The 20,392-nt window shown below is 38.0% G+C and overlaps 1 protein-coding gene across 1 annotated transcript in view; it reads left to right on the top strand.

Annotated features, from left to right (window-relative positions):
• Positions 1-20,392, top strand: part of COBL (cordon-bleu WH2 repeat protein) — a 164,372-nt gene that overhangs the window by 103,800 nt on the left and 40,180 nt on the right. Inside the window, exons 9-10 of the mRNA XM_082479883.1 lie at positions 8,791-8,929; positions 11,422-11,592. Of these exons, the coding sequence (XP_082336009.1) occupies positions 8,791-8,929; positions 11,422-11,592 (310 nt within the window). The remainder of the gene's footprint in view (positions 1-8,790; positions 8,930-11,421; positions 11,593-20,392) is intronic.

Raw genomic sequence — 20,392 nt, 5'->3', positions numbered from 1 at the left:
CAATTGCTGTAAAACCCGGTAATGCTAAGCTTTTGGTCTGTTATTAAGACTGAGATGTTTTTGTAGTCACAGCTTCATTTTTGTTAATGAGTACGAAATTTCATTACAAACCCCTGTCTAATACCAGAATTACATAATGAGAAAAAGCTAATTTGAAATTAGGTGGCATAAAAGTAGGCAAAATGATGCATTATCTTGTGGCATCTGATTAAAATACTAACGGCAAGGGTATTTTCAGAAGAGCAATGCAGTTTGCACCCTAGTTATAGGCCAGAGTCCCCACTTAAGGCAGTGCCTGGGCACTTCCAGCCTCAAAGCAGCTCAGAAGCTGAGGCTGTGAGAATGGCTGGGGCGCAGCCATCGCGTGGGCCGGACACAGCGCAAGGCACCATGGTGCAGAGCTTCAACGTCAGGAGGAAACTCTCTGATACAGAGCGGCGTTGTGTCACACCACAAACGTGGTTGTCCTGCTTGAAGTTAGTTGGCGTTACGTTGTGGGCTTGTTGGCAGTAGCTTGGGAATGTCCAATTTCGGACTTGTTCCATGTGAGAGCGGCGTGTCTAGAGTAAGATGAGCTGTTGGGTCTAGTCGGTACAAATGTCACTTTTGCTGTCACAGCATGCATTTCTTCACTTCATAGGCCTTATTTAAAAACCTCCCTTTACGTTTACTATTATTCACTTTATTGTGAGATTTGAGAGCTCCAACACTGAAAAATCAAAATGTACAGAACTAAAATGACCAATCCAGAGAAACTATGAAACTAAAGTGTCATTATTCCTATGCATTTTATCAAAATGACAAGTTTTTCAAATAATATCCTCTTTAAAACTGTTTCCAAGTGCCAGATTTTTTAGTATGTCTGTGTATGTTGTGTTTGCAATATGTTGTTGCATTGCATAGGATCCTAGTAAGTATTTTAAATAACCCACACAAATGCATTTTGCAACTTAAGGACATGGTTTTGGGAGACTTCAGACTGCTGTCTTTGAATGCTGTAACGTACTTGTGGATTAAACATTCACTATTTAATCAAATGAAGTGGGATACTGCCCAATAAGGAAACAAGGTAGAGAAGTTCAGTGCTGAATAGACAATTTAATACAATGTAACTTAGTGGTCAGCCACGTGAATTGCTCATACACCCAGTTTCTTTGAGAGCACCCTGAATTTTCCTTTGTCAGTGTATGCCAGTGAAAAGCATAATAATGTATGACCGGTCCAGGGAATATTAGGCATATGAGTAAATGTTGTTTAAGACTAATGTTCAATTGGGACTTCTTGTGGTTTCTAGTGCTAGGCATGTTGAAGCATCTGTTGCCCTGTGAAAATGCAGAATCAGCTGGATAGAGTAGCTTTTATATCATCAAGTTTAGTGGACAGATTTATGTCTCTGTTCTGCAGCTGAAAGATTTATCTCTCGGATTTTCCTAGAACGGCTCCTTTTGGATCAAAATATTTTCTTCTCAACTGCTTTAAATTATGTACAAAATCGTAGCAAAATATTGTTAAAACCTCTCAAACCATAAATCTTCCTTACATACCAACCTACCATTTGTCTTTCACACAATGCTATAGAAGCATCAATGCAGTTGCGGTTATAACCTGTGGCTTTCGATTTTAATTCTAGAGGTTCTTGTAAAATGACTCTTAAGTATTTCAAAATTTCTTAAGATTCTTTGTGAAGTGAAGAGGGTTGGGATTGGTCCCACACATAGTTTGAGGTAATGCTATTCTTTGTTCAGTTACAACTTAGCTCTGATTTTTCTGTGGCTCATATTTAAACAGTCTTGTAATTCAACAGGCATTCTGACCCCACATGATATCGTCACCAGCAGGTGTATCAGAATCTGGCTTGCTTAAATCAGAGTGTGTGTCTAGTCAGTGTTGGATGATAGAAACCAGTTTGTAGTTAGGGCATGCCAGTGATTGAATCCATGTGTTCTTTTTCCAATCCTTTTTATTTACTTCTAAAAATAATTCCTGCAAACAATCACTCACTGTTTCCCCAAACAAGACATTTTGTATACAAATTAGACAGAAGTTGCAACTATACAAGGATTCTATAAAACAATAAAAGATCCTCACGTGTAATGTTGCATAAAAAGGATAAAGAAGCAAGAGACTGAGCTTTCTTCACACAGTTTATATCATATGCTATACAATTTTTTATTTGTGTATTCTAAACCACCATGGGACATCCCCTAAAAATAATCCTTATTCCAGACATAATCCTATTGCTGAAAGAATATGTATATCACCTGTAGCTACGATGTTTGAGCAGGAATAAAATTGCTTTAAGAAGGATTTTGTTAAATAGCAAACCTGGAAAATTGATAGATTTTCAAATTTCGATTTTTCCTTTTCTATGGGGAAATTATAGCAGTGAGAATAAAAGTGAAAATCCATTGCCATAAGCGAAATATTTCTGGTAATGTTCATTAAAATATTGGGAAGAGTGGTTTGGATTTTGAAAAAACAAACTATGTCCTTTTTCTTTTTTTTTTTTTTTTTTTTAACATCACAATTACATATTTACTAGATCCACTGAGAGTTTTTTTCTTAAGGCACAGTTAGAACTGTTTAAATCTGTCTATCAGTCATCCAGGATTTCTCCAGTAGGTGTGGATGCCAACTACAACAGAAACCTGCAGTTGTTCAGGGAAAACCTGTTCCAGGTAACTCAAGAAAGTGTGTCATGGTTTAACCCCAACCAGCAGCTAGGACCACACAGCTGCTCATGTAGTTTTCCCCCTTCGTCCCTGAGAAGGGTAGGGAAAAGAGGGAGAAAAGGAGACAAATGGAAAAACACTCATGGGCTGAGATAAAAACAGTTTAATAGAACAATAACAGAAAAAGGGAAAAAATAATAATAATATTAATAATGGTAAAAGAATATACAAGATAAAAGTAATACATGCTAGCCAGTCTCACCTCTGTGCCTGGCAAGATCCTCCTGGAAACTGCTGAGGCACGTAGAAAACAAGGAGGTGATTGGTGACAGCCAGCATGGCTTCACCAAGGGCAAGTCATGCCTGACAAATTTGGTCGCCTTCTACGAAGGGGTTACAGCAGCAGTGGACAAGGGAAGACCAAATGTTGTCATCTACTTGGATTTGTGCAAAGCGTCCCACACAATATCCTGGTCTCTAAATTGAAGAGACATGGATTCAACAAATGGACCACTCGGTGGATAAAGAACTGGCTGGACGGTCACACTCAAAGAGTTGCGGTCAACGGCTCGATGTCCAAGTGGAGAGCAGTGATGAGTGGTGTTCCTCAGGGGTCAGTACTGGGGCTTGTACTGTTCAACATCTTTGTCGGCAATATGGACAGTGGGGTCGAGTGCACCCTCAGCAAGTTTGCTGATGATACCATAGGTTCAGATTGAACATTAGGAAGAAGTTTTTCACTTTAAGGGTGGTAAGGCACTGGAACAGGTTGCCCAGAGAGGTTGTTGAGGCCCCATGCCTGGAAGTGTTCAAGGCCAGGCTGAACGTGGCCTTGGGCAACCTGATCTAGTGGGAGGTGTCCCTGCCTATGGCAGGGGGGTTGGAACTCAATGATCTTCAAGGTCCTTTCCAACCTAAACCATTCTATTATTCTATGATTCTATGAATATGGCACAAGTCACTCTCATCACATGGTGAATTGGTTGCACATCATGTCCCAAGCACCAACCATGGATTCCTGACCCCCAGCCCACACTCATTTATATACCGAGCATGATGTCTATGGTATAGAATATTCTATTGGCCATTCCATTGTTCTGTCTATGTTCCCTCTCAGCTTCGATGGGAAGCTGAAAAAAGTGCTTGAATAGTATAAACATCACCTAGAAACAACTAAAGCAATATGTATGATTGACATTCCTTTCATACCAAATCTGAAACACAGCAACCACTAGAAAGAAAATTAACTCTATCCCAGCTGAAACCAGGACAAGGTGCTGTTTGCTTTTAGTGTGCAAGTTCAAGAAAGTCTTTCCATGGCAATTTTTAAGTTGTTCTTCCCTACTTGTGATCTTAGTTGTACTTCTCAGCTGAGATCACCCATTTTTCTCCCCAGACATCAATCTTAGGAGAAGGAGGAAAACATGGCTCATTCTTCTGGTCTCTGTGTCCCAAAAAAGTAGTCCTTGAAGAGTATCAAGTCCCCTTCAGCTAGTCAATAAATGGGCAAAATGTGTTGCTTGAAAGGCAGTAGTTCCCAGAAAGCACCAAAGTGGCCTTCAACGTCCAGTTTAGAAGTTAGATGGTATTTTTCCCTCGAGCCCGCAAAATCCAGATGGACTTCTAGTGTTAGCTTAATGTTTGTTACCTGGCATTATCACTGTTTTGGAACACCTTGGTAGTCACTAGGTTCTTTACTAGTCAAGATAGAACTGCATTAATTAGAACATTACAGTAGTTTGTTATTTAACAAGGATGCAGCATGTGCACTTTCCAAGGCTGCACTAAGCCCGATCCCTTTTTCCCTACCATCTATGGCAAGAGCATGTGGGCTGTCCTTAATGAAACAGACTTGGGTATGTGTGGCTCTCTGAGTATGTTATTGTAAAGTCTTTAATCTGTCTTTGGAGACAGTAGAGTGAGACGTCCTTCTTGGTCAAAGTAGTGATTCAGACAACTGAGATATGTAGTCAGTGTCATCAAGTGGGTTGCGAATGTTGGTAGATACTGGAGGGACAGATGAGCGCAAATTAATGATATAGTTTTTGGCTTACAGAAGGAGGCTCAGTTTCAGGAGCAATAAACCTGCAGTAAATTTAGGCCTAGTTTGGTCTGTGAATAAAAGAAAGGTGGCATTTGCCAGATGACTTAGCAAGTACTTACATAGATAAACACTTCTGTTAGAAAGATTAATAGTGAAGGGTTGATAAATACAAAAGCAGTGTCTGACCTGTAAGTAGAGGACAGGCAGAGCTGACATTCGAAATTTATCTGAGAACCTCCTGGTCTTCGAATGGTTGAAGAATTTTTGGTGGTGGTGGCTTTTGTTTCCTTGGGCCTCCATTAATATTTTTCATTAATTCATACTCAGTGCAACCTAATGCAAAGAAAATACTCTTACACATGAGGAAATTCAAACTGAATTTGCAGATCCACTCTGTGGATATCCACAGACCTTTTGGAAGTAAAGTGACTGTCAAATGCTACTGATTGAAAATTTCAAGCATTAGACTGGTAGGATTCTTTTCCACACAATTTTGACACATAAACTCCCTATGATGGTTTTGTTATGCTCTAAATACAATCTAAAATCTTACCTAAAGCCCTCAAATTTTAGTAAAGATGTTGAGTTTTCACAGAAGGAAAACACATTCAGCACAGTCCTCAGATATTTTGTCTGCAATATTGGAAGTATTTTTTTAAACAGCCTGTGGGCCATGACATGAATTTAATGTGTTTTGCGTCAGCATGGGAACAGAAGTGACATTCTGTCAGACTTGAGGTCCTTTTGGCCCACTTTATTCATCTCTAGCTCAGTTGATGGTGTTAATTATAGTCAGAGAACACTTGTTAACATCTTGAAAAATTATGTATTCATTGTGTAACAGAAGCTGACCTAATAATTTCTGCTAGTTAAAAATGCTACATAGGTTACGCATAAGTGCTAAGACTAGGAAATATTCTGTTGCGCTCGGAGAGGGGTTCCTGTAGCAAAGTTTGGATGGGAAATTACTTCAGATAATGTTGTTAAGGCTTGATTTCTTTACAAAAGAAGCACCCAGCCATAACAAATTATTTTCAAGTTCTATTGTTTTGGTATATACAATTGCAAGAAAGAAACAGAATGTTCTTTGTGTTTTTTTCCATTTATGTTCAGCTTCATAGGTTTACCGAGGGTGGCATTAAAGAACTACTTTTAAGAATTTTTATGACCTGTTCTTGAGCTATACACTTCTTATACACATTGTAGTGTGGCTGGCTTTAAACAAGCTTTTCATCGTCTTTATGGTGTTCTGTGAAGTATACTGCACTTAGCTGGCAGTATAATAAAAGCATTTTTGTGTGTGTGTTTGACCAAACTTGCATTATAGCAGTTGAGCACTAGCTATTTTCTAGCCTTTTCTTTAGCTGTAACAGCATGTTCATCCATACATCTATCTAATATTCCTCAGAAGATTCAACTAAATGAGAATGCATAGAAAAAGATAAGCTGGCTTTAAACAAGGATGCTTTTTTCTTAGTAAAGTGGTAATGTATCTTCGAGGAATTTGACTGTACCAGACTAACATCTTTCACTCATCTGGTACTTCGGAAAGGGTGATTAGTGATCTCTATTGTTTGAAGTGGAAACACACGTTTCCTTACTTTTGGCCTTGATTCTCAAGATTTCCTAGACTCATTCTTTAAATCATCAGTCCATCCATTTTTTGTCCTCAAGTAAAATGACCTTTCTGTCTGGAGAGACAGGAGCGAATGTGGAAGCTGTAAAATGCCATTAAATGACTGCAGAAGTCGTGGCTTGTGCTTGTGAAGTTCAGATGCTGCCTGTCTCCCAGATGATTCAAGTCCTACTGAATTTTGGAGACTTTGTAGTCAGATTAATCAAAGCCCCCACTTTGATAATTTTCTCTTTTTTGTAAGGTTGTATCCTGAAGAATGAAGATAGAGTATGAAATGCTTACATGCCTTTAGTTATTTAAAATGCAGTACAGAATAACATGATTTTTTTTTTCCAAGTGCCTATTTGCTAATTGCCCCAAAGAGACATGGAGAACAATGTAGCATTAGGTAGCTGTCCTCCAAGTAATTCCTCCTGTATAAATGAAAGCCTCATGAGTATGTTTCACTGAACAGTGATTCCCATGTTCAGCTCAATTTGGGGCATTCTGGTTCTATAAGAATGGGGGACACGGGAGCTGGGAGCTAGGATCCAACTTCAGTCAATTCCAGTCAGTTCCTAACCACTGGCAGGCAGTTTCTTCATCAGGAGAGGTGCTCCATCTTAATACAGAGTAACATCCTGACTTTGGGCAGAAGTTTTTTCAAAGGAGCTCTAAAATTTTGCTGTATCCATTCCTGAATGTTTTGCCTTATGCTCTTTTCCAAGTATAAGTCTAATTTTTCAAATGCCATGAAGTTTGGTAACCAAAATTGAAGTGTGCAACATCACTAGTTACTAGTACCATTCTTGTCCATTTGCTATGTTTAACTTTTTTTAGATTGGCTTCACTGGCTTTAGTCATGTATGTGCTGTATGCAGTGGACATTTAATGTAAAATGCAGAAATAATCCATGGTAGTAGGAAGGTAGAATAATAATCCATGAGAGAAATAATCCACGGTAGTAGGAAAGTAGAAGACCAGGACACCTTTCTTTCCCACCCTCCATCCCCTCCACCTTATAGAAACTGTGTACTGTGAAGCTGCAGCTCATCCTGGTTAACGTGCTCTATGTCCAGTGCAGTTACTACCAAGTTGCTCCTCCATATGCAGGATGCAGGTTCACCAGGAAAGGGTGGAGAGTGTCTAAACTGTCATGTGGCACAGTGGTTAAAGCATTATCCCAAGACGTGGGAACTGAATGTTTGTTTTGTAACCTAAGACCCTCCTGAGTGCTTTTAAAAAGGAAGGCTAAGTGAGAGAGGCTCTATTCATGTCCTGCTCTTTGTAAAATTATTCTCAGAGTTTTCACTCAGTTTAGGAAAGGACACATCTAAATGAATGCCTTTACTCTGATAATAGCTTTGAGCAGTGTGAAGCTACTATTTGTTTAATGAAATCTCCCACAACGAATCTATTTTAAGGGTTCATTAATCCTCTGGATTAAAGGGAAGATTATTATTATTGTGTAGACCTTTAAATATTAGAAAACCACCGGGCAGTTCTATATATTAGATACCTTCAGCTATGGAGAGTATCAGGACGGATGGAGCAGTGAGGTGATGCATGTGAAGACTGGGGAATGCCAACAGCGTGCCATGTGTGGGCAGCTCCCATTACCCTCTGCCTCAGCTAAGCCTGGTTCTGTCTAGTGTTTTCAGTACCTTTCAAATATATAAATTCAACGGATTTTCCTTCATGGTTTTGGTTTTATTATTACTGTTTTTCCGGAAAAAGGAAATAGGCTAAGTGCCAACAAGCTGCAGAAAATATTATGCAACCCAGTGAAACCGAAGTCACTTGTAATAAAATTTTTCATATTTTTAAAAGCAGTGGAAACAGTAATGAAGTCCTGGCTTGCCAACAAGCATGTTGCAATTATTGGAAGCCGAGGTGTTACAGATCTTCAAATGTATGCCTGTGAAGTCCAGTAGACATAAATAGAGTACAATATGATCTCATGTCATCATGCAAGCACACTTTCAATTCTGATTCTTCTCTCAGAAGTCCTTAAACAAGAATTTGAGAGGAAAATCAAAGAAATGAGAGAGAGTTTATTCCCTACACATACTAATTGGAGTATTTAACTGTAATTTAAGATTGAAGAAACCAATGGAAAACCAAGATCATGCTATGGCTCAAGCTTAGCAACACTCATAGTGTCATCCTGTGCGTTGCTAAGTGTTGGGCTCGCCAATTCCCTTTTACCAAAAACGTCAAATATCTACCAGATTGGTAGATATGGCTGTGACAGTCATCTGCAGTCCTTTTCCCTTCCTTTCTCTTAGTGCAGTATTAGTATACCTCTTCTGATCTCCTGTTGTCACTATAACAGCTCATTACAAATATACCATGCTGAGAAATTAGGTCATATGACAATCACAATTTTTTCTGTTACTGACAATTTACAACATCGACAAAAGATATCCTTTATTATGTCTATTTTTCAATTTTGCTAGATTTCACATGGAGCATCCCTGAATGATTTACAGAAAAAGAAGAGGCGTGCTCCTCTTCCACCAACTGCATCTGCTCCACCCACTCCTGCCATGCCAAACAGGACAGAAGAGAGGGAAGACAAGAGGAAGAGCACAATGGGTGAGAGGTCTTCTTTTCTTCTGTGTAATCCTATGCATGTGCTTTCAATGCTTCCTGTTTGAAGTTTCCTTAATTCTGTTATCCTGTGAGTTCAGAAACTTCTGTAACTTGGGGAAAAAACACATTTCTCTGCAGAATGAAAGTCCGGAAATAAGTGTTTGTGTATTACCTCTTTTTTTTTTGTTGGCACCATTCAGATTATTATAGGCTAGTAAAAGGTAGATAGCACTCATCAGATGATTTGAATGTTTGGTACAAGCTGGATATCCAAAACTCGTATAGGAAGACTGAAAAACATTGTCCCAGACCTCTGTTAGCTTACTCAGATCGGTGGGAGCTTTGCCCGAGTGAGGACCCCAAGATTATGCTTGTAGCAAACAAAGTGATTTTATGATGGGTAAAGATATGAGATAATAACCCCACATATTGGAACTCCTTTTTCAGTACATTAAGAGAATCATTCTTCAAGTGCCGTAATGCACTCGGTGCACTTCAGTTCATGCCTTTGACCTCATGTTTCATAAGGTGCCTAAGACATACAGATATGACATCCTGTCATACATAATTGCTTGCATTACAAATGCTTCACAATTTAGAAAGAAACCTCTTGGCTTTGTTCCAACATTTATTTTCAGTAAATGCTTCACATTTAATGCCTTAGCATTTATGTAGCAGCAGGAGTCCATTATCTTGTGACATGTTCGACTCCATTGACATCTCTTATTTAAACCCTGTAAGAGGAACGTTATCGCTGTGCCATATAACACAGGAGTTTTCAGCAAATTGGCTTACTTTTAACCATTGCAGATGTCGCAGTCATGCATTGCCCTACTGCTGGTCGCTTATTGATGACATTTAGTGCTTTAACTTTTTGTAACTCTTCATTTTATTTTGTATCAGTTCTCAGGATGTTACAGATGAAATAAAGCAGAGCAGAGCCACTTCTAGTCTGTTCAGTACTTTGTGCATAAGTGCTTGCTGGCCTGGCCTACTCTGCTGATGTAGGATTCGGTAGTATCATTTTCTTTAATGGAGCCTTATTAATTTACACTGACAAAGAACTTGTCCCACAGTAGCCCAATCTTCAGTGCTTTTTGTTGTCTGCTACTTTTTTGAATGAATGCGTTCATTAACAAGAAAAAATGTTACAGCAAGGGGAAGTTGATAAAACAAGCCTCTCTTCAGGGCCCTTGCAAGAAAACGATGAGAAAGCACAGATGGCTCTGAAAGCAAGAGAGAGAAGCTGTGAAAAAAGCAAGACTGTAGTGAGGGAAATAATGTGCTGGAAGAAATAGGCAGCCACATGACAGAAAAAGGATTAAAGCTACCTATGTATCTCCTCATGAATCAAAGCAAAAGATCCTATCAAAAATATTCCCAAACTGGTAAATTCACTTCAGTATTCAATACTGAATCATTCATTCTGACCCCAAATTATTGTGCCCAGTTTTCTCAAAGCAGTAAAAAAGGGTCTGCACATTTGCCAGCATTAAATTGTGTCTTGAATCTCTGGAAGCTAATGACTCCTAAGTAGAAAATCATAATGGTTTAAATCTTTTTTCTTCCCTCTCAGTGCTGCTTCCCTTCTCAGCAGCACCAGAACATGAGCTTAAGGGTTCAGGGATGATCAGAATGGACCAGACCAGAGGTTCATCTCTGCCAGCATCTGTCTTCAGCAATGACCACAGCAGATGCTTAAGGCAGGATATGAAAGCAAAACAAGCTGGGTAGTTGTGGTTCCTGAGTGCGCTTTCCGCCTCTAAGGACTTTCCAAGTTGCAGTAGCTCTAGGTCTGTACACTACAAACCGGCAGCAGCTTCTTAACATTGCAGATGGTTAATATAGTGCAAAGGTGCATGTATTTATTTAGTTATTGCACATAGTATTGAAACAAGCCCCCAGCTAAAGTTATGAGCATTTCCTTTGAAAGCTTAAAACACTGCTTTGCAAAAAATAACTTAATCATCTGCTTCTTCACAATGTCAAAATAGTAAAAAACTTACTCAGAAAAAGAAAAGAAAAACCTGGCAAGATCCGTACTTGAAAATACTGACCTGAAGCATCTTCGTCTTTCAAAGAGTCAGGAAAGTAGTCGTGTAAAGTATCCTAGAGGTCAACAAATTCAGGCAATTTGGCACTTAAGACAATAAAAATAAAACACATTTTTCATATTTCCTTACGTAGCTTTTTTCAATTTTTTTTATTAAACTTTTTTTTCCTCCTTCCTTATGTCTGCCAAAACTGGTGATTTTAACTGTTACTTGTGATGTGCATATATGTGTTTGGCCCAGTTCTGGTCCTGTTGCTGTTGGTTTAAGAGAGACTGAGCTTTACCTTCTCCCTTTATTATTTGAGGGTAAATAAAATCAGAATTGGATCCAGAGAGACTTTGGATGTGGGTAAGGGAAGATCAATGTGTGTTTGAAAAGTAACAATAAACAGAGCAATCATTATCTTGCAATGAAGTAACTGGTCAATTGATCCCCCTGTAGGTGATGGACGGCAGGTGCCACAAAAGCCTCCTAGAGGCACCACTCGTGGTCCACCCCAGTTAGTGATCCCCCCACCCCCATCTTACCCTCCTCCTGACACAGACATTGTGGATCCAACAATATGTTACAGAGAAGCAGATGTTACAGCACCAACAGAGCTGGTACCTAAACGTATGTTTGAAAATATATGTATTTGCATTTTCACTCTTTTGATGGTTACTCTCAGGGGTAGCTTTTCCAGACTTTCCTTTCTGCTCTCGAGATACATGCCTGTTTTTTTCCTTTTTTCCCAGCCTTTTGTCTTTTAAAATGCCCAATGCAGTTAATATAAAGTAAACAAAACACTTGTTTAGAGACAGTTTTGCTGATGATACCTGGCCGTGTTATGGAAGCACTTAAAAACAACCAGCAAACCTTGTGACTTTGTGCAGCTGGAAGCAAAAATCTGTTGTCTTGTATTAATTCCCTATGTTTTTATGCTCTAACGTTTTTTCTGTCTCTCCAGGGACAATTTCCTTGTAGAGTCAATAGATCTATCAGTCTAGGTTGAAAACTGCAGGGTGTCTCCCTTGGAAAACTAAACCATTTACAGGAGCAGTATATTGTCAAAGGCCTTCCTGTCCTAATGGGTACATATTCCTTGCCATCTCTGGATGGTCCTTTATGTGCTCTTCCCCCTGGGGCATAACAGTTATCAGACAAAGAAATAGGATCTTTTCTACATCCTCATGTGTTTTTGAAAAGCATGTTTTCACAGTACTTTTTCGTGCTTATCCATTGACTGTCTTTAAATCTTTGTACACAATCCAAGTCTTTGATCATGTATTATGTTCCCTGTGGGCTTGCCCTGCACACCCATGTAGATCCTGTAAAGGCAGCAAAGCTCTGCACGTTATGGCATCTCGTGGACACACTTCCTTTGAAGGCTGGGAGGGTGTCTCCTAACCATGGGATAGAGAAATGTCTCCATTAGCTGCCAATTTGACAAAAGATCTTTTTCCAGGTCTTTACCGAAATTATCCTGTAGGTAGCAGTTAGTTTGATACATTAATGTTGGTGTGTTTGCTGTTGGATACCAGCTAAATTTAAAGCACTGTTTTTCAGATCTGTGCTGAGGAAATACAAATTGACAAGTTGTATTGGGGGAGAGAGAAGGAAATTAAGGAGATCCATACTAACAGAAAAACTGAATCTTATTGAGGATTAATGCATTTTTACTGCATTTTTACCGCATTTTTACCAGCATATGCACAGAAATCATATCATACTTAAAATCTTTTTTTTTCCTGCTAGATACCATCAGCTTGCCTACAATGTTTTCTTTATTAAAAATCCATTGTGGCCTTCTTTGCATTAATATTTCTGCTTCATTTGAGTTTCGACCACTATTATTTTGCAATGCGTTCCTGATCTACCTTGGTGATCAAATACCCTTTAATCAATGCAGCTCTGATTTTATCAGCCTGATCATTTGCTCTTGAACAAACACAATATCCCAGCCAAAAGGATTTGATTAAGCTTGTACATGCAAACATAACAGAGCTTTTATTATCCTCAGTTTACTGAGAGCAAAATAATAGTGCTTAGTGGATACTTATTTTAGACTTAAATCATCAGTGTTGGAGAGGGACAAGTTTAGCTTTATAATTATGCTGTGCTCTACCTAGGTAAAGATACCTGCATAGATATACACAAGAGAAATGTGTATGGATGTACCCATGAGAGAAAGCAGCATGTATGACAGATGCTAATTATATTGCCTAATGCCATTCTGAAAGGTGCTTAGATACTGTAGCGATTGAGCGGTATAAGAACGGAGTTTTGCAACGATGTTTTTTATTGCCTGAGAACGCCTCAAGCAGTGCAAATAGGACTTTGGCGGTAGATTCAAACAACAAAATTTTCAATCTCCCTAACTCTAACCTCAGTAAATGTGTTTTCTCATAGAACAAGGTGGGAAGGAGGATAAGCTACTGATGCCAGCTATTGATGAAAGGCATATTTGTCCTGAAATCACTCTCAAAACAGCTTTCTCTGATGAGGATTGTGGTCTTCCTTTGCTGAGTGGGTGACTGTCAGCAGTTTGTCTTTCACAAGATGAGATTCCCATTGAGAAAATCAAAATTCTGTGATCGTGTGGAGTTTAAATTCTTGTTCCTTGCGATCTGCCACCGTCTGTGGGGCACCATGCCTCACCCCTCATTCCTTCCCAGCAAACACACAGTTGTCCCATTGTGCTCTGGGAAACCCATGTTGAGGAATTTTCATTTCATAGAGGATGGTGGTAATCACTCTTCACGGAGTTTTCCAAACTTAGGTAGAGTGTAAGTCATTCATGAATAGGTCCTTTAGTAAGATATTTGGGCTTTTCTGACTCTAATGGTAAGAATCTCTTCCACAAACAAGAGTGCAATTGTTCCTCTCAGTTTTTGCTGTTTAATCTTTTTATTCTCATTACATGACCCTTCCTCTTAACTCTTGGTCTGTTAGACCCTTAGCTGCATGTTGTGTACATGTCTAAAATGATATATTTATGGGATCCTTTCTCCTTCCTTATCTTACTAATCAGATTGTTCATGGCCTGTGATTCTAAGATTGACTGCACTTTGGGAATGCAGAAATGGAGATTGTCAGCTCGGTTGCATGGTATTTGGTTATGTCACATAGCTTGTGAAGTTCCTAATAAATTAGTTAATAGTAAGCTCTGTGCTACTTAGTTCAGGTAAAGAATGCACATATTGAAAGATCGCTGCACCTAGACAAGTGACTAAAACATGCTGTCTAACTAAACTAAAACCTCCGTGATTAGCCCATTATTAGGCTTATTAAGAACTATCATTAAGAAATGCATTAAGAAATTTGTTTGAAATGTTGTGCTGTTTCAAAAAGAAAAAACAATTCACCTTGTAGAGTGAGATCCCGAAGTAAAATTTTTCACTCTGACACTGGATAAAGTACTAGTAAACTCAGGGTTCTCACTGGGTAAGGGTGTGACAACTGAGTGATGTTTAAATTCTGGAAAGTGTTATGTCTTCAAATAAGTGAAATCATGATTGTAACGTGTCTTTGTTTTTGACTGTGGATCAAAATAATCAATCATCACTTAACCAGAAATTTTTAAAGGGATGAAGGAGTGGGTATAAACATTTCCCAGTTATTTTGATAGATGACATGTATACTGCTAGTTGATAGATACTACCAGGTTAAATTTAAGAAAAAAGGAGAACAGAAAGAAGTCTTGTCTCCATATCTAATTTTTAATGTTTTTCTTTATATCATTGATATAGTAACAGGTAATACAAGCCACTTGACAAAAGCTGTGACAGTTTCACTAGCAACTGGGTCATATTTCTTCAGTCGCCTTAGATATATATTCTAGTCTTTCACAGTCATTAGGGATAAGCTCTAAGGGTTGGACTTGGTTAACTTGAAGCAAAAATAGGTAGAGAAACTCACAGAGAGGAAACTACATTTTCTTACATGTGGTTCTAAATTAATTGAGAACTGCGGGCTGCTGAGTAAGGAATTTTGCTGGCCTGTCATAGTGCACTGCCTCAGAAGGCATCTGTCAAGTGACTCAGCCTTTTCTTTCTCAGAAATTGTCTTTAAAGCAAGAAAACTTGCAAGTGTGACTTAGGAGGCTTAGACCGCCATCATTCCTCTCACTCATCTGGCCTGATCTGAGGCTAAAGAATGAAATTGAATCTCCAACATCATCTCTCTTGTACCTTGTGGAGAATTAAAATTCAGGCCAAGTAAAGCAGAATTCATAGACATGCTGCATATCAGTAGGTGTTGTGCTGATGGAATTGAGTTAGTTTATACATGAACCCAGGGAGCCAGTCTCAGAGCATCTGTGGGATTCCAAATTTTAATACATGTGCCCACGCACCTACAGGTCCTTTGGGCGTCTGATTCTTTAATGTTACTGAGCATGCTAGCCATTCTGCTGTCTAATCTACACAATATTTATAATTTTATCCTTTTACTCTTTTCCCTCAACAGTTTACTGTTGTGCATCATTCCCTTCATATTCCAAGCGCGTCTGACAGACCTTGCCTCTTCCTATGACCTTCATACCTCTGAACCTCCTGTTGCCTCTGCTACCCTGATTCTTCTGTTGCCTTCCTTCCTCCCCTGCTGGAAAAGAACCTTTTTTTCTGACTGAGATTTTGGCTTCTTTTCTTTTTGAACTCGCACATTCTCTTTTAATTACTATTGATTATTTTTGGCCGTGGTTGATACTCATTTGTGAGATATACGCTCCAGAACTGAATGCTGTGTTATATAAATCTATATATCAGCCTCAGAAAGATTATCCGTACATTTGTCTGTTCTTTTTCAAAATATTCTCTTTATTTTGAGCCATGATTTAGTTTGATTTGGTGTTTCAAAGTGTGTGTTTTTGGGACGAGGCGTCTTACTTTCAATACTGTCTAAAGATTCAATGAAAACTTCCTAAAAACATTTTTCTTTTTTTTTTCTTTAATCCTAGTATAATATTTTACATTCTGTAATATATTCTGGTTTTCCTTCATTGCATATATTTTGTTCCTTTGGGCATGGCCTAGTCAAGTTGAAGTGCAAGATTCTTTCTGTATCTTGGCTATCGATCAAGCTGCTGAGAAAAAAAGAAACAGAAAGATCTGTTGGATCTATAAGGGGCCTAAAAGGAATACTAAGAGCCAGTACCAAATGCACTGATTCATAGGCTTCACTTCTGCTTTCATCCTGATGCTTAGTATGAGTAATTTTATCTTGATGCTGGAGAGATCCTGTGGAAATCAAGGTGTGTGTTCTATTTCTGTAACAAAAGATGCAAACGCTGTTTGCTCAAGAGAAATCTTGTTCCACAAGTCTCCTTTTTACAGTTGTACTAGGAATAGTCAGTGAGTTATAATTAAAATATCAGCTATAGGATTGTACTTACCAAAAACTTCTTTGCGCTGAAGAAAGTTCTTCATGTGAATGGCCCATAAGGCATGTATTTTTAATCATTCTGAACTGTAAACGTAGGTTTTATGAGTTGCAATGGTGCACACACCCAGAACTATTCTGACCTCGCATGTACTGTGTTTTAAGACATTTATGTTATTTAAATGAGTGAGTTGCAATACATAACTCTAATTTAAATAATGAAAAATCATTGTTTTACCCTCAAGCAGATAATCATGTTCATCTTGAATCCTTTCCAGGTAGGCAAAATAGAGAATAAGAAAGCAAAGCATTCCTACGGATAATGTGGAACATGACTAAAAAGAGTTTTGACAGTTTTTAATACAACTATGACATGTAGTTAATAAAGTTTTAAGTGATGCTTCAGAAAGTATACTTAATACCCTAAGGGTCTTCTAATAAAAGTGGAGTAGAATTGAACTGTCTGCGCTGCCAGGTACTTTGTAATAGCTTCTTAAGACAGGACAATGATTTAATTGTAAGCCTTCTCTTAAAAAAAAAAAAACTAGTAGGTGTTCACAATGTGAAGATTAAGAACCTAATTTACCCATTCTCATTACTCTATTTACATCCTATTTGTACCTGCAGAGTTACATGCCCCATGGAGTTCAGACTAGTATAAAAATGGAATAATGAAGTAGGGAAACAAAGTTTTTTCTATTGAGTACTATGTAGAATTACAGTGTATTGTAAAAGCAGTTCTTTGCATTGACACCAGTTTAGCTTAAAGGAGGCTCGAGTTTTCAACAAAATTACATTTTTGATGAAAAAGTTTCCTTGCTTTGAAGGAATACAGCTATGACCCCTCTCCACACAGCTAGTAAGGTCACTGTGAAAAGCTGTCTCTTTTCTGGTGGTCTGCTCCAACTCTTAAAAACTCTAGGTGAAAACTCAAAAAGTTCATTACTTATCCTTATTTTACTTTTTTTTTGTATTAAAATGCTAAATTTGCCTCTAAAAATATGCTTGTGGGAATTAACATTTTCTGTTAAATTTCAACATAAAATATTTTAATGGCCAGTTTAAGCTAGCCAGCTCTGCCTTTCCAAATTTAAAAAAAAAATCCTTGCTTATGCCAGCTCATATTCTTTGTTTCTTACCATTTCATAAGTCCCAGGTACATAAACAGTATTATACAGAACTTTAAAAAAAAAAAAAAAAAGAAGAGAAATTGCTACATCTTTACAAGAAATCATCTTAATTATAAGAAATTATGCTTATACTATAATATTAGCATGTTTAAAACCTCCCATTGCTATACACAGTGTGGGAAAGAACTTTCAATGACAGTCATTAAATCCAAATCTATTCAGTGGAATTGCATAGATACTCAGTTTCACAACTGTTAATTCATAATAGTGCGATTATGGGAACGTTAACTCGCTGGAAGTTTGATTCATGAGTCCCAGCTCAGCACCAAGGTACAGTCGGGGAATCCCTGCTTGTTCCAGGCTTCGACCCAGGATTTCTAACGTCTCCTCAGTTTGGCTTCTGGAAGAGAATGGGAGTTTTTCTGTCATTTTCAATGAGAGGAAGAAATGTCAGTTTAGGTCAGTTTGACGGACTCTTAAGTTAGCAGTGATATGAAAGGACATTGGCTTGGTTTTACTCCTTTTATTTTAACCATTTTAACCATGGAGACTTTAGAAATATAATGAGAATGACATGGAGAATTTGATAACAAATTGACTATGATACTACAATTTTTCACTGAAATTCTCTTAACAGAGTCAGTAAGAAAGGCATTTAATATATTCAGGATTTATCTGCACTACCAAACAGCATTGCTCAATTACCGTCCTTCATGGTAAGATAACTGAGGTGAAAAGCAAATAAACAAACAAACAAAAAACCAAATTGGAAAATATTATTAAGCCTTTTCAGGAGGACATAGATAACTCATAAATCAAAACAGATTCCAGTATTATGACTCCAATGTCACTGACATTCAGTATTCTTAGGAAAAAAGGACAGATGTATAATCTATGATTAAACCCATTCTGATACCTGATGAGTGTGCTCAACCCCTATGAAAACCACTGAATTAGAAACAGATTAATCTTCCTGGTGCATAGATTTTACTGAATGGCCATATAAAACTTTTTTTTATGTTGACCACCAGAGGGAGCCGATGTTGTCACGTATCTGCAGTAGCTAGCAAGTAAGAATAATGCTAAAGGTGAATTTTAAGCTAATAGATACCACACTTATACAAAGATTTTCAGTTCTTTAAGAATGCCATAAAATTAAGCTGAGTTTAATGAGTTGTTTTGTTCAGCAACTAAAAAGAGAAATAAATATTTTTTCTAGTGTTTTTTTAATCAGTTTCATCATAAATAGGAAAATGAAGGTAAAATTCTGTTTGCAGGTGATGCCAATGTGATGGCATCTTCCAAACGTGAGCTCAAATTTTTACTCTAGGCATTCTTGCAAAGGGGTGGTGGCAAGTTAGGTTGGCCATTATATTACATAGATATTGACTAATATACTAAATATACATTTATGGCATCTGTGTCCAAGGTGTGGAAATTAGTGCATATGGCTGGTGTAAGAACAAACGTATAGGAGTAGGTCAGGTTTAGTGCCAAGACAGAAAGAGCTGTTCTGCTAGAAAGGTTTATCAGCTTAAGTTTTAGCATTTTAAAAGCATGAGCAGATTGTTTTAGTACCCATCCTCTTTCACAGACAAATGACTTTGTTACCAGCAATTCAGTCATTCAGAGACTAAAATCTAGGATTCAGAGACTCTCCAAACATCCTTAAATGTCTTTTTCTACACATCATGCTTTCTTTTTTTTCCTTAGGATTGAAATCTTTGAGGAGTGAAATGAATGTTGTCTTTCTCACTGAGCAGCTGGATTTTTTTCTTTTCCAGAGACAGCGCTATAGAATACTAAACTTTGAACTCATTCCATTTTTATCTTTAGAAAATGTGCCACTGGTCCAGAACTGAAACTTATTCTGGGCAGGTAAAATATGGAGAGAATATTCTAAATATATGAGTGGAAAAAGGAAATATTTCTCTTTTTGTTCATTTTTAACTGGAACTATTTAAAGCTGTCTGTGGCATCTAGAGTGCTCAAATAAGTGCGGAGGAAGAGTGATTGGTAGAGAAATCATCCAGTCCAAATTGTATGATGAATTGCAAAGGCCTGTGATGCATTTATTTATTAAACATATGGCCATGCAATCTATCATATGCCCATCATCAGTCCCTGTATTCTGCATTTGTAAAGTAAACTCTGTGGTCATGATTCTCATACACTCATCACTTATGTTTACAGCCACTTTAAGCCCCCTTTATTGTTCCAGCTCAGTATAAAAGTGGCTCTTTGTGAGAGTTGGGCCATCCGTGTGTGTGTATATAAGACAGCAGTTCTATCTTCTGAACTTGGCTTCCAGTCACTGCCATGACTCTCAATATATATTTAGTACATGCAGTAGGCACCATTTAACTTTCCATACTAAAATACATGTTATTTTAGAAGACAGAATATAACTTATTCCATCCCTCCAAAATTACAGCCATGTTGTTTTCTAATGTCATTGCAAAAATATGAACTCCCCCCTCAAGGACAGTGAGACAAATTTGCTGTCACTGTTTGCGCACTACTTACTCAGATATCTCATGTATAGTATGCAGATAGGCTTCCGTATAGCACCTGTATAGCTAGAGAAGTCTACTGTTAAAATTCCTAAGAAGTTGACAGAACAGAAAGTGACATAATAAATTCTTTGTTTATCCAGAAGAGCTAACGCATAATAAACTCTGATGATTCTTGCTGAGGTGGAAATAGGGGAAGGTGGTCTTGTATTTTCTATGCAAGAATCGGCTGCTGTATTCTTTATTCCTTGTTTCTTGCGTATTCTTTTGTGATGCTCTGTCTTCAAGTGGTAAGTGACCGTTGAAAGGATCAAGCCCAATAGCAAGAATGGACTACTTTAGAAGTTGATAACATACGAATAGGTATCAGCTACTGAGTCTTCTATAACCCTGGAATATTTCTTGAACATG

The sequence above is a fragment of the Vanellus vanellus genome (genome assembly GCF_965231255.1).
Source record: "Vanellus vanellus genome assembly, chromosome: 2".
Lineage (NCBI taxonomy): Eukaryota > Metazoa > Chordata > Aves > Charadriiformes > Charadriidae > Vanellus > Vanellus vanellus.
Note: the sequence above shows the minus strand (reverse complement) of the source record. Positions and strands in the feature narration are given on the sequence as shown.